Source organism: Miscanthus floridulus, unplaced genomic scaffold (assembly GCF_019320115.1).
Source record: "Miscanthus floridulus cultivar M001 unplaced genomic scaffold, ASM1932011v1 os_2490_2_3, whole genome shotgun sequence".
Classification (NCBI taxonomy): domain Eukaryota; kingdom Viridiplantae; phylum Streptophyta; class Magnoliopsida; order Poales; family Poaceae; genus Miscanthus; species Miscanthus floridulus.
Window position 1 is genome coordinate 46,482 of NW_027098335.1, and position 18,287 is coordinate 64,768.

General features: G+C 43.5%; 1 protein-coding gene across 1 annotated transcript; it reads left to right on the plus strand.

The window, feature by feature from the left end:
- Positions 1-943: 943 nt before the first annotated feature.
- On the plus strand, positions 944-10,639 carry LOC136535051 (uncharacterized). Its single transcript, XM_066527391.1, has 6 exons — positions 944-1,174; positions 9,156-9,219; positions 9,522-9,608; positions 9,727-10,130; positions 10,270-10,431; positions 10,505-10,639. The coding sequence occupies exons 1-5, from the start codon at positions 944-946 to the stop codon at positions 10,405-10,407; spliced, it is 924 nt and encodes a 307-aa protein (XP_066383488.1). The 3' UTR covers positions 10,408-10,431; positions 10,505-10,639.
- Positions 10,640-18,287: the final 7,648 nt, after the last annotated feature.

Consider the following 18,287-nt stretch of genomic DNA (forward strand, 5'->3'; position numbering starts at 1 on the left):
CAATATATATGTAAGCACATAATTAAATTGTTTCACTAAGAATTTGTGTAACAGTGTATATAACATGGATACATATATGTTCGCAAAAAAAGAACATGGATACATATATAAGTGCTGAGTCCGGCAACAAATGTCAATGCATGTAGCATGGACATCCACTTTTGCGAAGCATCTATTTCTGATGCCTTTGATCCATGTCTTAGGGCTGCACATTGGAGACCGTCCGACTATTGTGAATATAAACCATGGTAGCACTGAACTACCTATGGGGCGCTTCATGGCAGCTTTAGTGCTATGTGTCTGTGGTTGTCTAAGAGCCTGTTTGGAGGGGCTCCAGTATACATGGCCAACCGGCCCACACGGCACGGGCACGGCACTAGCACGATTGGGCACGGCACTATGCGACACGGTGGCGTAGCTGTGCCGTGCCTGATAGTGCCGCCGTGCCGACCTTGCGGCCTAGGCACGGCACTACGGAGGCGGAGCCATGCCATGCCGTGCCAATGGGCACGATGACCCGCCAAGCCTGTGCCGGCCCGTCGCCATGGCCACGCGCCATCGAGCCAAAGCTACGTCTCCGCCTAAACGTGCAGCCACCACACGAACGTGCCTCGCTGCCCCTGGATGAGCGCCGGCGCCGCGTGGACGCACCACCACCAAGGAGACGCGCCGCCGGCCGCACGCGCCTGCGACGCCACCGACGTGCGCGGATGCACCCCACCACTGCTGCTGCAGGGACACGGCCCGACCTCGGACAACCGCTGCGGAGACGTGCCCCCGGCCTTGCGCCGCCGTAGCCGCGGTCAGATGCGCCGCACGCCATCAGGAAAGAGAGGAGAGACGAGAGAGCAAGAAGATAGGGTTTGGGAGTGAATGGTGCTTGCTTATATAATAGTTGCAGGCCTTTATCCGTGTCGTGCCTGGGCCAGCACTACGGGCCGACATGGCGGCCCAGGCATGGCACTACGACCGGGCCGTGCCAGGCACGGGCACGGCAGGAGCCGGGCCGGGCTGTGCCTGGGCCGTGCTTCTTCGTGCCGTGCCAGTGTCGTCCCATAATGCTCGTGCCAGATGGCCAAATATAGGCTCCAACGGCTCCGGCTCCGGCTCCGGCTATTGTAGCACCACCGTGGAGGAGCCGCCGGAGCCTCCAAATCGCAGCTCCTCCGGCTCTGTTGGTTCACAATGCAATTTGGAGGAAGCCGGAGCACTGCTGGCAGCCGCTACAGTCACCAACAGTGTCTACCAGGACCAAGACAGGAGGAGCCGGAGCCCATGGAGCCATGCCAAACACTGCCTAAGCTTTGGACAAAGGACAAAATCATTTTGGTCGAAAGGAAAGGGATGCCAACTCGTCTGGGTAGCTTCAGCCCATGGTAGCTTCAACGCTATCATGAGCCGCCACAACTACGCTGGCAGTATATCCAGGAATCCCTTGATACATTCTTGCACAAATAATGGCACATCATCACTCCCTCTCAAGACCGCATGCTACAAAAGTTAACTGTAGGGGCGGCTCTAGAGCCTCTGTAGGGGCGGCTGCGCCAGCCGCCCTTCTTAGGGTGTTCCTATAGAGGGTGCCTCTATAGGGGCAGTTTCCTGACCGCCCCTGCAGTGCCCTCTGTAGGGGCGGCTGGTGTTTTCAGCCGCCCCTACAGTGCCCTCTGTAGGGGTGACTGGTAATATCAGCCGCCCCTATAGTGGACTTCTGTAAGGGCGGCTATATCACCAGCCGCCCCTGCTGTGTGTATTTGTAAGGGCGATTCAATCACGAACCGCCCCTACAGTGGATTTTCCAGCAAAAAAATAATTCAAATTCAAATCTGACCACATATATATAATTCAAATTCGAATATGACCGCCACAAATATACATATATACATCCACAAACACAAGACCATTATTTAGAACATCATCACAAGTCATAATTCACAAAAGTCCATCATTACAACATAGTTCATTATGAAGTCCATCATTATAACATAGTCCATTAAGAAATCCACAAGTCCACATGCAAAATAAAGTCCAAACCATTCCAAAGTCTGATCCAAACCATACCAAGTCCACATTGTCATCAACGGCCTAGGGCTAACCTATCAGTCTCACAAAGGTGTTGGTATAGAGGATGACTACCTAAGTTGGAAAGAAGATGATGGTAAGTGCCTTTATGGTACACAATCTGGTCCATTATGAAGTTGCAAAGGTCGTCGACCATCTCTAAGAGCTCGTCATCCTTGTATGGGTTCCTTCTCGTGTCTTTATCTTTCTCCAACTACAAGAGAACAAGTTTAGGTTTACTATATCACAACATATGCGAACTTTTCATACTACGAGCGAAGAGGTTCAAACTTACTAGATTGGGATTTCTGTTGTAGCCACCGATGGTACTCATCATAATACATGTGCAGTATCCATAATGTAGACTCCCAGGCTTCTGCTTGGGGCACTGTGTGTTTTGCATATGGAGATGTTAAGTAATGCTATTGACAGACACGTAATATATGGAGTACCAAAGTAAATGACACTTACCGCACATAGAGTTTTGACATACAACTTTTCCTTCCTATTTGGATGATGCCTCCCCTTATGTTCCTGGACATAGTGCCTGAATGCCCTGTTCCAATGGTTTTAGCAAATGCAACTTGTTAGTATCCCACATTGAACCTTACAAGTATGTATACAAACATAGTAGCTAAAATGAGGATTGTCGATATGTATACGTCTTGACAATCGCTATGAAGTCTTTGCATGTCTCGACTGGGAAATCCGTTGAATCAAAGACCCATGCCATGCTATGTGAGAGCCAGACACCTATGCAAATCCAGTGATCGCTGCATGAATTTAGTCATAGAAGGAACACATAAGCTCTTTTGCATCGAACAAAGTATATTGAACAAAGCTAAGTATACAGTCGAACTTACTTGAAGTGATATAGTATCCATATATTGTCGTGTTGTTGGAGATTTTTAAAACATAGGGCAATGTATGCTGCAACCTTGAGGGACTCTTCCAATATTTTCTTGTTCTTGATGTTCTCTTTCTCCTTAAGTGTCTTTCCACCTCCTAGTTCTTTGCAATCTAGTTTTCACTCTTTAGGGTAATTAAAATTTGTTGATGCTATAGATGAAGGGTCTATATACCCGTGTTTCAGAGCTGGCCTCTTTCTCACAAAGTCCGCTTGCATTCTACAAATCACGGCGTGGGTTAGTTACAACAAAATCAAAAGATTACATTCATATCATATCGAGAGGGCAAGGACTTATAGGCACCACATGCGAATTAGATTCATTTCCATTCGTTCAAGGTGGAAGCATGCCTAGATATCCTTAAACTCAATGGCAATTTGCCCACCTGGGGCTCCAAATGTGCCGGTAGGGATCCATGCTTGTAAGATTTCTAGTTATGTTATCTAAGCATGCAAGTACCAATCGTGGAACTTTCTCATTCCACGTGGCAAGCACTGTATGACTCGGTTTGGTAGGAAGTTCTTGCCTTTTTCATATTTATCCGGGCAATCATTTGACCATTTGAGGTTATCAACAGCTGGATACTTGTTAAACCCTTTGTGTAGTTTGCTAGTGGTGCCCTCCTCAGAAGCTGGTGCTCTGAATTGTTTTACTTGGTTCTTAGGCTTGAACTGGTCATGGGCCATCCACTTGTGCACCGACGAGACGTCATTAATGCCCACATACGATGGCCTTATCTTGATTGGGATTTTGTTTCGAGCTTCCCATTCGGGCACGTCCTTGTCAACTTGTGCATCACCTGCTCCAGGGGCCACTTGTTCTTCACGTATCGGCTGTTCACGAGGCAATTTCTGTTCATGAGACACTTGTTGTTCATGTATCAGTTGCGCTTGTTGAGAAGGATGTTGCATCTCATCATGCCTTTGCTCGGTACGAGCTGGAGAAGGACGTGGCATGTCATCATGCCCATGCTCAGTACGAGGTGGAGAAGGACGTGGCATGTCATCATGCCCTTGCTCGGTACGAGGTGGAGAAGTCTTTAGCATGTGGTGGTCATGGTCATGGGCCGGTGAGTATACCTCCCCGTCCTCGATGGGTCGCTCTAGAGGATGAACTTCAGTCAGAGTTGGTGAAGACTCGGTCAATACAATGTCCTGTCTGTGCCAGAGGATGAACTAGTTTATGATGTCTCCGAGTAACACGAGCCCCTCAGGAGTACGGTGTTCTATCTTCTAAGTCATGAACTCGGGCTTTACGATATGCACCTCGACCCGAGTGTAGTCCTGCGGGATGTCCCTATTGTGCCACGTGCCGTCCAGAGGATGTGCCACACCCGTTGCCACCTCAATTTGCAACTAGTTGGCGCCCGTATGCAATCGACGGGGGTTCTGGTTGCATTGGAACCTTGACTGTTGGGAACATCCGGAGGGCTACCAACTACCGCCAGTTCTCCAGGCGGCCCCATTAGTGTCTGTGGCTCCATCGTAGACAGTCCTTTCTCCACCAACATCTTTTCAACTAGAGCCTTCACTTGGCGCTCAAAATTAGACTCTCGGTCTCTGCCATATTTCTTGTACATGTGCCTCTCCTCTATGAATCCGTGCTTCCAGGACATCCTCTTCCCTAGCCCCCTGGTGCGTCCTATGTGCTTGGGGTTTCCCAAGGCAACGGTAAGCTCGTCCCTCTCTCTAGAAGGGTTGAATGCGCCCTTCTCCTTGTCTTCAGCAAGTTTCAGTATCTTTGATACTACCTCTCTGGTCTCCGGCTTAGCAAACTTGAGGCTACTACCAGATGAATCCACACTCCTCGCGTATATCCACTATTTGAGGCGTGGCTTCAACTTCGTCACTTCCTTATTCCCGGCAGCTTCGGCCTCTGCGTCCATCTTCCTAAAGACCTCTTGCTTGCCTGCGTAGCCACCGGGGCCTAGACGAGGGTAGTGTTGGTTCTTCTTCGCCTGCTCGCTGTTACGGGCACTGAGGGCCAATGATGCATCTGAAGTCTTCTCAGCCATGAGCTCCTCCCATTGACTAGGAGTTATGTTGCCATACTCGTGGAAAGGAGTTAACTTCTGTTGGATAAAGTTCTTGTTCAGATCCAACCGCCAATGTTGAAAGCTTTGCCCCATTATCTTAAAAGCATTTTCTTGTACCAACTCGTGCGTTCCCTCTGGAAACCTGAAGTTCTGCTTCAGCTTCTCCCATAGGTCTACCTTTTGGCTCATAGGTACAAGATTCCAGCCACGGATAGCTGGGTTCAACTTATCTCTAACTACAAACCCGATGTGATTACGGAATTTCGCCCTGTATGTATATGGCTCAAGGATCTGCCCATCTGGCCCGACCTCCGTTATCACATAGCATGCCTTGTCATGATATTGGTTTGGCTTTCTAATCCCCCCTCGTTTCCTCTTTGGCTGGGCAATCTCAGTCATGGTTGTGTCCTGAGGTTGTGGAGCGGAGGCCTCATTGTGAGTATCTATGGCTCCTTCCTCTGATCTCCTTTGCCCCGCTACGTATTGTCCGGCAAGACGAGCCGGAGGCCGACGTCGTCTTTTCAGAGGTTGAGTAGGGACGACCTGTGTATACGGCAGGTCAAAAGTGTTAGCAGAGGTAACATATAGCCATAGCATTAGCCAAATTTACAAGCTACTAAGGCTTTATCCGTACCTCGTTGTTCAGATCAAAATCCTTGTCCAACTCGTCCTCCGTTGGCCTCCGTCTGGGTTCTCATGGGAAAGGATCCTCGGGACTTACATATCCCCGTGATGAGGTGTCGTCATCCTCATCCTCATCCTCATCCTCATTCTCATCATCATCCCCTTCTTCGCCTTGGGCATCCTCTCCGCCTTCTCTTCCCTGGGCTCCCCCCATTGGATCCTCATCATCGATAAGGTCTTCCTGAGTAAGCATCACTTCTAGACCCTTTTCTAACTCGTTATCGAACTGCTCCTGAGTAAGCTGGTCATCTAGTTCTTGCTCTCCATGGGATGGCTGCTCATCATTCATGGGGCATCGGGATGCACTCTTTGATGTTCGCGACATTTCGTGCCTTCTTCTAAGAGATGCAAGAAAAAAAGTAGTATAAGTAGTATAAGTAGTAGTACTAGTGGTAGAAGTAGTAGTACTAGTAGTACTAGTACTAGTAGTAGTAGTAGTACTTGTAGTAGTACTAGTAGTAGTAGTAGTAGTACTTGTAGTAGTAGTAGTCAAACAAAGAGAAAGCAGGATTAGCCCACTGCATATGCTGTATGACTCAAACAAGATGGACAGAAGAAAAGATAAGCAAAAAATTCACAGTTAGGCCAACCACTGCATATGCTGTATCAAATATAAGGACCAACCATGGATGTCTAAATTTTAAGTAACATAAGTCCAATCATCCATCAAATATAATTTCATCTGTGTACAAGCTTGCAATCACCGCATTTCAGCCATTTCAAAAGCCACATAAGGACCACAAAGAACACATGCATAATATTGCAAGCCAGCATGGGCAGCTACACCAAATACACAGAATGAGTACCAAGTCTCCATCCCTATCACAGCTCCTGGTCAATTCACAGTAGAGCCATGCCAGGAGGACATTACTGGTGGTATCAAAGCTGTGCAACATGAAGAACAGAGGCGGTGAGGGGCGAAGCAGAGGGAGGGAGAGAGAGTTCTTGTGCAGCACTGCTGTCCGTACTGTGTGAGCGTGTGCATTAGTACTAGTAATATTGCAAGTCTGCGGCTTTAGTCTATTTAGGTCCTGGTGCTTTGGCATATACTCCCGGGACATCATTTGATCATTACTTTGAAACAAAAGTGTTACTTGTGGCAGCAATTGTAGTGGTACTCACAAGTTTGTTATTACAAAGTGAAGGCATTGTAAAGTAGCAGGTAGTGATTATCTGTTTAACTGTGGCACAGAGAAGGATCCCAATTACCAACCAAACTAATACTAAGCAGCTTTTTTTTAAAAGACTAAAACAAAGCAGTTGCCTACTTGCTCCATGCAAATAGAACAGATCATTTGTTCCTTAATTTTTCTATAAGACTTTTGCCCCTTTTGCTCTTTAATAATAATTTGCCTGTAGGGGGCTTCGGCCCCTCCAGTTTCTTCCAAAAAAAACTAAAATAGAACAGATCATGCATATGAAAATATAAATGGTCATTGGTAAATAGACGTATATATATCTGACAAATGACAGCCTCACTGAAATCTTCAGTCGGGCTGGACCAGAATATCCAAATACTCCCATCATTTTCGGCCAAGGATGGATCGGGAGACATACAGATGTTAATTGCAACCACTCTCCATATTATTCAGAAAGTTATACGAAAATGAATATCACTACACAGACAGAAGTCTCACAAAACAAGAAGATCCTCCTATTTCCTCTAATGAACTATCTATTCTCTTTTTTTTCTTATTATTTTTTTCTTATTATTGCAAGCTTGTACACAGACTGCTAAATTTTAAGTAACATAAGTCCAACCATGGATGTCTAAATTTCCTAGCGTAGTCAGAATATATTTCTAATTCTAAATCTTGTACAAATAATTTCTAAAACTGGTGAATTTTGAACACACACTGACAAAAAAAAAAGTTCTAAAACTTGTTTTGACTGATGGACTGTCAAGCTGAGAATGGCAGTGAAAGTAAATGAAAGCCACATCGACACTAATGGTGAGTACTAGATCAAAAGAAATAATAAAAATTTAGAACATCTACGAACCTCATAACTATAGAATAGCTTTGCGACACAACAATGCACTCAAGTAAAGCTATGACTTCAAACATGCTACATGTATGGAAATGAAGTAGCAAATAAGAGTAAAAGAAAGTGAAACAGAGTAAGTTCAAGAAATTCCATTCAGCAAGACAAACCATACTGTTGCTATGATGTACCAACATGAGGTGCAAGAGAATTGCAAATCAAGTGAAGACAAGACAAATTTTGGAATTCTGAGTTTTCTTTTTTCACTATAATATATAATCAAAACAAAGTATAACACAATGTAACAGTAGCATCCAACCAGGTTTTGTTCTTTTGGAACAACACTGTAACTATTGGAAAATAGAATCCTGGCAACGTAGCGTCATAGAAAAGTGGCAGAAGAGTTAACTCTGCAAAGGGTGGAAAACTGACTCGTTAAGCATATCATTGCTAATTAACCAAGATGTGCTTCGGTTTTAACGCAGCAGCTAGAAATTAGAACAGCACCAGCGGCTTGAAACAACTTGGCCAAAATGTAGATAGAGGAACCAAATCTGCAGTATTTTGCGTGTTTTTGCGGTGGCCACCATACAAATACAGAAATAAACTTGGAAACGAACTTTCACTTTATTGTACTAGAATATAGCAGGTCTTGTAGCATAAGTAACCAAATCCCAACAACTGAACAAACAGAAACATATCATTGAACTTGTTATTGGGATTCCTCAAGAAGCCATCAGAAATGCATAAATGAGGATAAAGTAGCTGATACAAATGGATATGTAAGATTGTACTGAACGATCAATCAGGCATTCACCAAAGGCGCAACATCTCATGGTACATAACCGAATCCAAACACCAAAGCAGATGCCTCAATAATTCACTGAAAGAATAAAGTAGCTGGCAAAAAAAAAAGAATGGAGTTGAGAATAAAGTAGCTGAGAGGATTGTCCAATCCAAGGAAGAATGCACAGAAATCCAATGTGCAGATACATAGCAGTTAAGATATAAGATTGTTATAGTACATTTAGATTTAGATTTGGACTTTATTCTTAAGGCGTCATACTACATTTTCTGGAGATGCAGTGATCAGCGTTTCGTTCGCTACTTCTGAATTGATCTGTTGATAACTGTATACTGAAAAGGAGTAGGAGACTAGTGACTGTGCACGTAAGAATATTTTCTTAGCCATCTATTGTACCAAAATGGCATAATTCCATGTAGCGTGATTTAGGCATGCTTTGTTAGCTGACATCCTCCTCCTATGACTCAACTTGGAGTCCTTAGGTTTCAAAATCTTAAAACTAACTAGCAGGGGTGCTTTCACACTCTTGTAATGTGTGCAGCTACATAATTTGGCATATCTATGGACCCCCCAGACAGCGTAATGGTGAGTATCCCACACTTATTTATTTTGTTTCTCATGTATGTTACAAATCTGTAGCACTAAACTACCTTTCTTTCTCTATTGTAATGACTATTTGCAGAAGAAAGGGAGAAAAAGACAAGAGAATGGAACCATTCAAGATGGGAGGAAAAAGCTCAAGACAGGTGATTCAACTGAACCTGAACCACTTGTAGTGAACTAGCGATGGTTTTGTTCATTCTTACAAGCTTCTAATCATTGATCCCTATATGATTTCCAAATGAAGAATAGGCATATGTAATGATTAAGTATCCAATAGATGATCTACTAGTAAGGCCCAATGCAGATGATCCGGCTTTATTTAAGAGGCCTCCTCTGGCTATAGATTTTAGAGTACCAAGATGTTCTGTGGGAGATCTCCTTATGGTATGGGACTTTTGCTCGTCTTTTGGGAGGGCTCTGAATCTGTCCCCATTTCCGCTAACAGATCTGGAGAATGCAATTTGCCACAAAGAAAGCAATGTTCTTGTGGAAATACATGCTGCTATGTTTCACATGCTTATGAAGGATGAAGGTGACTATTTCACTGTTCTGTAGAACAAGAAGCGGAAGTTAAAGGTTCTCCCTTAATACTATTAAGATCGACAGCCCTCCTTTATTGAGTGTACATTTCATCCTTTTTTCCATTGCAGTTACATGGGCTGAGTATCTATGTGATTTCTTGGAAATGACAAAAAATGAAGAACTATCCACTAACATTGCAACAGTAAGAAGGGGTTATTATGGTCTTATTGACACTGATATAAAGCTTAAGATCCTCTGGGAACTAGTTGAAGAAGCTATTCAAACCTCTGCCATTAGGGAGATACTAAGCGACCGTGTGGACCAGAAACAAGTCCTTAATGCAACAAAAAGAGAGAACACCAGAAAGGACAAACAAGAGCAAAATCTGAACACTGAAATTGCCATGAAAAAGGAGGAGAATCAGACAGATGCTGTGCAAGGTGGCCATGAGGGTGTAGATGAGCTGGTTAGGGGAAAAGAAAATGACAAGAGTAATATTTCTCGGAGTAGGACAGAAGGGAAACGACACCTGGTGAGTACCTGACTCAAGTGTAATTGCATTTGCAGATGCACCAATATATGTATTCTAGTCATGTTCGGTTGTATGTGACAATGTTTGGTATTGAGACTTACTGTTTTGCTCAATTTATTGGATTTTGAATGTTTTGAAGGTACGACACCTTGAGACGGAGATAGAGAAATTATCCATCCGTTCCAGCCCTCTTGGTAAAGACAGGCAGTACAATAGGTACTGGTTTTTCAAGCGTGAAGGAAGGCTTTTTGTTGAAACTGCAGATTCCAGAGAATAGGGTCACTACAGCACTAAGGAAGAGGTGACTGATGATCTGGTTGTAAATCTCTATTTTCACCATCTGTGGCTGCTCAAATAAGTTTTTTTAATGACAGCTTGATGTGCTCATGGGCTCATTGAATGTGAAAGGTATAAGGGAGAGAGCTTTGAAACGGCAACTAGAGAAGTTCTATAGTAAGATAAGGTATGTTGATCTCCGCTAACCTTAGTTTTGGCCTGTATTGGACTTTGGTTTTTGACTTTTGTTGATCATATCAAGTATGTTAACACTATACTTGTTGATATGATCATATGAAACGATCAAAAGATATTGCAAACAAGATGTTGCTTGAAGAGGGTTACTTACGAACGCGAGGAAGAGGAGCGCATGCCAGTCAATCGGAGCTCGGGCGGCTCTCCACCCTGCACCGTGCCGGCGGAGAGGGCTGGGGCGGCGACGCTTCTCTTGACGGCAGCAGGGTACGGCGGACCGGCGGAGGTTGCGTGGCTTGTTGAGCCGAGTCGAGTTGCCGGCGGTCCATGAGGGGGATAGAAGGGAGGAGGTCGAGGTCGGAGAGGACGGCAAGGACGGACGGGCGCCGTGGGAGTAGACGGAGGGGCCGCGCCGAGGAGCGCTCCCAAACCCTAGCCGCCGTCGTGGTCTAGGGAACGGCGGTGGATGGGGCGGGGGCAGCAGTTGGGGGTCAGGGAGACGGTGGAGGAGGCGGTGGAGGGGTCAGGGAGGGGCAGGCGACGGCGGTGTAGGCGGCGCCGGCGGCGAAATTGGGCAGCCTGACGGCGTCCACAGCCCGATCCACCGCCCAACACTTAGCGCCCAGCGACGGTCATTCTAATATAGAATTGAGCCACTATAGGGGCGGCTGAGGTTATAAGTCGACCCTACAGTTGAATTGAGCCACTGTAGGGGCGGCTGAGGTTATAAGCCGCCCCTACAGTTGATTTTTTTTTCAAAATTCTAAATCAAAATGAATTATTCACATGTAAATAATAAATAATACAGTACAAAATTTTATAATTATTTTTTTATAGATATATTTACATATACAATAACTAAAACAACTACAATAGTTTAAAATTGCAAAATTGAACCGGTAAAAATAGGAAAAAATTAAAATTTTAAAAAATTAAAATCAAAACTACTAAAATAATTTTGAGACACCAAATGATCTCAAATGAAAATTTGATAAACATCAAAGTTGTAGAGGTCATGAAGATCTACAACTTTTATTTTGGTCATCTTGTCATTTGACAAAATTTGAATCTTTCAAATTTGAAATTTTAAAAAATGACAAGTTCGAACCAAAATTTAAGACCCAAAATGATTTCAACATAAAAAGTGATGCATACCAAAGTTGTTCAACTCATTAATATCTACAACTTTTATTTTAGTCATCTTGTCATTTGACAAAATTTGAACCTTTCAAATTTGAAATTTTGAAAAACAACAAGTTCGACCCAAAATTTGAGACCCAAATTGATTTCAACATAAAAAGTGATGAATACCAAAGTTGTTCAACTCATGAATATCTACAGCTTTTATTTTGGTCATTTCTTCATTTGACAAATTTTTAGCACACATTGTTCACTAATCTTACACATGTCTCGTATAGTTTATAAAACCTTATGAGAGATGTGTCATATTTGTGAACAATGTCATTACCACTTTGTCATATGAAGAAATGACCAATACAAAAGTTGTAGATCCTGATGAGTTATTCAACTTTGGTATTTATCACTTTTTCAGCTGAAATCATTTGGGGTACTAAAATCTTGTCTGAAGTTGCATTTTTTTAAATTCAAAATTTAAATTGCTCAAACTTTTCATATGTATATATTGACAAAACCAACAAAATAAATTGATAGAGAATGGTTTTAGAAAATTTTAGGAAAAAAAATCATCAGATTTAGAGTTAGTATGAGAAAGAAAAACTAGTTACAAAGTTGACCCATATATTAAAAAAAATCACACTATTCACTATGATCATGTAAGGATCATCTAGAACAGTGTGATTTCTCTTTTTAATCTGTGGGTAAACCTTGTAACTAGTTGTTCTCCTTCATACTAACTCCAAATGTGATGGTTTTTTTTTCTAAAAAATTCTAAAATCATGCTTCAGCATTTAAGTTTGATCAAACTTGGATGTGACAATGTTTTACACATTTTAAAATTTGAAATTTGAAATTTGACAAGTTCAAACCAAATTTTCAAACCCTAAATGATTTCAGATGTAAAAGTGATGAATACAAAAGTTGTTCAACTCATCAAGATCTATAACTTTTATTTTGGTTATCTTATCATTTGACTAAATTTGAACCTTTCAAATTTTGAAATTTGAAAAAAGACAAGTTGAAACCATAATTTGGACCCCCAAATCATGTCAACTAAAAAAATAATGAATACCAAAGTTGAATAACTCATGGAGATCTATAACTTTTATTTTGGTAATTTCATAATTTAATAAATTCTTAGTACACATTGTTCACACAAACATACGTGAATGTAGTCTCAAACACACACACATAAATGTAGTTTCAAACACACATACATAAATGTAGTCTTACATACATGAATGTAGTCTCACACACATACATGAATATAGTCTCGCATACACATACATAAATGTAGTCTCACACACACATACATGAATGTAGTCTTACGAACACTGACATACTTACATAAACTAGCTAGCCCACCATGACAACTTTCCCCTTGACACCTTTTCGTTCCCATGGCAATACATCTTTGGGCAGGTTCTTTTCCACAGCCTCGATCTTCTTACAAAAGTCTGTGAATAGCGGCATCTCATCGCACTTATTGTAAGCTTCAACATCGTCCACGCCATCAACTCCGATGATATGTTGTTTCCCGGAGGCGTGTGCTTTGTCTTCTTCTTTGGGGGGAGGTTACTTTGCGGGTCGGGCATATAGAAGACTTGCGTGACACGTTCAGCGAGCACCCAAGGGTCATCCTGGTAGCCTACATTCTGGAGGTCGACGACTCTCTGTCCGATCTCATTGAATTGATGTTGCTTGATCCAGCGGCATCGAAACAGGGCCACCTTTATATCCTTTCCATAGTCAAGTTCCCATATATCTTCAATTATGAACTGCTCGTAGGACCACATTTCATGCAAGAAGCTAGGGCCTAGCGCCTCGATCTGATGAACCAGGTGAATCTTGAGATGTACCATTATATCAAAAAAAGCGGGAGGTAAACACATCTCTAGCTGGTTCTGGGTCTCCACCATGAATTCATGTAGGTTACTCAGCTCTTGCCTGCGAATCGTCTCCTATGTGATCTTTGAAAAGAAGTAGCACATGCGGGTGATGGCCATCTTTAGGAACTCTGGCTTTATAGCCCTGATTGCAATTGGTAGGAACACTGTCAGCATCACATGATAATCGTGAGCCTTGCAGTATGTTAATGATAGGTCCTTCATCGACACTAGCTTCTTCGGGTTCGCCGAAAACCTAGTCGGCACTCTGACCCCCCTAAGGAAATTGCATATAGCTCTCCTCTCCTCTAGGGTTAGGTTGAAGCTAGCCGCGGGAAGACTGTACTTGCCATTATCCTATTGTACCGGCCAAAGCTCCCGCATCATGTTCAGCTGCACCATGTCTTTCCGTGATCTAAGACCATCCTTTGACTTGCCCGTGTCCATCAAGGTACCCATGAGACTCTCAAAGACATTCTTCTGCACGTGCATCGCATCAATGGCATGGGGGACCTCTAAGTCTAGCCAATAAGATAGGTACTGAAAGAAGATTGATTGCTTCTTGAATGGTACACCTTCGATGAGAGGTGTGCTTCTATCTCTGATCGTTCCATCCAGATTCTTCTTTCCATAGACGACGTGTATGTTTTGGACCATTCTGAACACATGTTCTCCATTACGACATCTCTCTAGAGGGGGTTCATCCTCCGGGATGTTGCCATAGTATCTTAGGTACAATTTGCCACGGTACTTGTGACCTGTCTTTAAGAAGCGCCGATTCCTTATGTAAACTATCTTCCTGGATCCATCTAGGAACATCCATTTAGTACCATCCAAACAGACTAAGCATCTAGTCTTGCCTTTGAACTGTCCAGACAGGGCAAATAGCGCGGGGTAATCATTGGTAGTAACAAATATTTTTGCTTTGCATATGAAGTCCTCCCGCCGGAACGCATCGTACATCGGCTCCCCATACCTCCATAGCCTCTCCATTTCTTGCATCAGAGGCTCCAAGAACACGTCTATATCAATGCCTGGTTGTTTAGGGCCAGAGATAAGAATGGTGAGGAGAAGGTACTTCCTCTTCTGACACAAATACGTTGGGAGGTTGTACATGGTCAAGATGACTAGCCATGTGCTATGGTTGGTCATCCTCTCATTGAAGGGATTCATTCCATCGGTGCTCAAGCCGAACCGTACATTCCGTGGGTCATCACTGAATTCTGCTTTGTACTTGGCATCGAACGCTTGCCACTGGCTACAATCGGCCGGGTGTGCGATCGTATCATCATCCACCTTGCGCTCATCATCCCATCATGTCATCAGTACGGCTTCCTTAGGGTTTAGTAACACACGCCTCAAGCGGTCGGTCACTGGCAAGTACCACATAACCAGGGTAGGAATTCTTCTCTTATTTGCATCGTTGCCTAATGGAGTTTCCTCTGGGGGCTGAGATTCTTGCACCACCTTCTTCCCACCCTGCTTCATCTTTCCTGTGGAGGCTTCCACCCCACTTTGAAGGTCATTGTTCTTATACCGACTAGCCCCACACCTAGGACATGTATCTAAAGTCTCGAATGATGTGCCACGCCGAAAAAGGATACAGTGGTTGGGGCATACATGGATTTTTTCAACCCCCAATGTGAGTGGACTTATAACCTTCTTCGATTGGTATGTGTTGACGGGAACTGTGTTCGGCCGTGGGAGCAACCGTGACATGAGGCACAACAGATCATCGAAACTGCAGTCCGACCAGCCTAGGGCCTCCCCCCTTAGTAGAGCAATTTTTAGGAGGAGCCTAAGGCCTTCCAACCTTTTTTTGTGTAGAAGAGTGTGTCCCGAGGTGGAAGAAGGGGGTGACTGCTATTTATTCGTGCGCCATCAGTAGGGGCGACTGTGATTCAGCTGCCCCTACAGTTGAACAGCAGGGGCGGCTGGTGGCAGCCACCCCTACAAATGGGCACTGCAGGGGCGGCTGGTGATTGAGCCGCCCCTACAGATCAACCCCAACTGTAGGGGCGGCTCAGGTTATCAACCGCCCCTACAGTGCCATCTGTAGAGGCTGCTGGGGCCCGAGGACGTTCACTGTAGGGGCGCCTCAACCCCAGCCGCTCCTACAGTAAAAATGCCCCCGTTCCTAGTGTGAGAATCTGGCGTAGTGGCAAATACTTTACTTCTAATCGACACTCTGCAGCTCTCTGCTGTGTCCAAACTTTTATTGCTGTAACCAATGAAAATTTGTTTTTGCGGTGCAGTACTGCGATAATGTTCTAGAACTCATGTTGTAAAACAAATCCTTCTCAAGTAGTGAGGTTAGCATTTGCTTCAGTTGAAATACATGTCACCAAAATATCTATAATATTTTGTCTCATTTTCTTACTTCATCATTTAAAATTCTCTGGATGTCTTGATGAGACAGCAGAAACGTTATGCATTCTTATGCACAGAGAGTACTAGTTTGATCACGTGTGTGCAAGGTGTGAGAACTGATGTTACTGAAGCAGCTGAGCACTACAGTGAGCGGAAGGGAACATAACTGGGTGCGATGTGACTGGAAGTTTCTGCTGTGGACCATAAACCTTAGCGGCGTTGGTTGGACAACTATACCTTAGTCCTCCACTTTGGTGCAGCCGCGAGTCCTGGTGCCTCACAATCCCACGATACACATACTCCCTTGTGCATAAAGGGGTAATATATGTTGTCTGGCTGATGGACACGCCCTCAAGCCCTTTTAATAGAGTGCCTGCTTTAATATCATGATGATTTATCGGTCTCTGCAGTTGTTTGGCATTCACATGTGTGAAATACGTGTGTTTGCTAACATTTTGCTGCTTCCACACTTTTTTCTCCAATCACATGCAGGCATATGTTTTTTAAAGTGCAACCTTCTCATTTAGTGAACATACAGTTTGCCATAGCTAGAAACTTCGCCTAATGTCATGCATATGTCAAAACACAGTATTAGATAGAACATTTTTTAATATTACTATGAATTTAATGCATGGTGGCCATGACAATGTCCATAACAGATTTTTTTAGGTAAAGGAACATCGTTCCGGCCTCTACACTTACGAATAATAAGCGTATCTGTGTATGCAGCCATATATTATAGATCACAACAACACTTAGGTTGCAACAGATGTGCATCCACAAGCACATAAATTGTTTTCATTAAGAAGTTGTCACTACTGAAAACAGGATCTTTGCCGAGTGCAAACTGTTTTGCCGAGTGTCAAAAATCGGACACTCGGTAAAGACCTTGTTTGCCGAGTGCCGCACTCGGCAAAGAATTGCACTCGGCAAAAAAAGGCTCTAGGCAAATGACTTCTTTGCCGAGTGCCAGGCTCTCGGCAAAAGAGCGGCACTCGGCATAGGCTGCCCCGCGTAACGGTGTTCGGCCACATCCTTCTTTGTCGAGTGCCTACTGTTAGGCACTCGGCAAATAAGGTTTTTTTAAAAAAAATTCTTTGCCGAGTGTCCCAGATCTGACACTCGGCAAAGAGTTTTTTTTTGGAAAATACTTTGCCGAGTGCTACCTGGCCTAGCACTCAGCAAAGAAGGTTTTTTTTAAAAAAAATCTTTGCCGAGTGTCCCAAATCTAGCACTCGGCAAAGATTTTCTTTTTTTTTTGGAAAATACTTTGCCGAGTGCCCCTGACACGGCGCTCGGCAAAGAATTTTTTTTCGAAATGCCTTTGCCGAGTGCCCCTGCGAAGGCACTCGGCAAAGAGGAATTTTTTAAAAAAAATTCAAAACCCTCTTTGCCGAGTGCCTTATTCTTGGCACTCGGCAAAGACCTCCTTTGCCGAGTGCCATGCCCCGGCACTCGGCAAAGTTTTTTTTTGTTTTTGGTCTCCAAATTTTTTGTGCAACCCTTTTATAGTACCAGAAACTCCTAGTTATAATTTGGAGATTTTTTTTGGCTTTTTTATATATTTAGTTACTTTATTTCGTTTACTTAAATTTTTTCGAAAAATATAAATTTGAACTGCATGTGGTACGAATAATGGAATTTAATGATTCAAAAAATGATAGTCATGTTACTAAGTGTAGTGTGAGGCCGTATCCAGGAACGGACCCAAAATTTCGGACATCTTGTTCACGAAACATGACCGTGAACTTGCGTGCGAAGTGTTTTTAAATTCTATAAAAAGCAAACGAAGTCTGAAAATCATGAAACTTGTTGAGATGTCGTGATATCGTATGTGGTGGCTATGATAAAAATTTGAGCAGGTTTGGTGCACGTTGTCACGTACGATGCTTACAAACCAGGACATCTCAACAAGTTTATTTCCTGGTTTGTAAACATCGTACGTGACAACGTGCACCAAACATTCTCAAATTTTTATCATAGCCTCCACATATGATATCACGACATCTCAACAAGTTTCATGATTTTCGGACTTCGTTTGCTTTTTATAAAATTAAAAAATACTTCGCACGCAAGTTCGCGGTCATGTTTCGTGAACAAGATGTGCGAAATGTTGGGTCCGTTCCTGAATACGGCCTCACACTACACTCAGTAACATGACTATCATTTTTTGAATCACATGTGGAGATGTCCTGTTTTGTAAGCATCGTACGTGACAACTTGCACCAAACCTTCTCAAATTTTTATCATAGCCTCCACATATGATATCACGACATCTCAACAAGTTTCATGA

Excerpts from the sequence above, each read along its gene's own strand:
- LOC136535051 (XM_066527391.1), top strand. The coding sequence starts at position 944 with ATGGCGGCCCAGGCATGGCACTACGACCGGGCCGTGCCAGGCACGGGC. Across the intron at positions 1,175-9,155 it reads ATCGCAGCTCCTCCGGCTCT|AAGAAAGGGAGAAAAAGACA; the intron begins GTTGGTTCACAA and ends GACTATTTGCAG. Across the intron at positions 9,609-9,726 it reads CATGCTTATGAAGGATGAAG|TTACATGGGCTGAGTATCTA; the intron begins GTGACTATTTCA and ends TTTCCATTGCAG.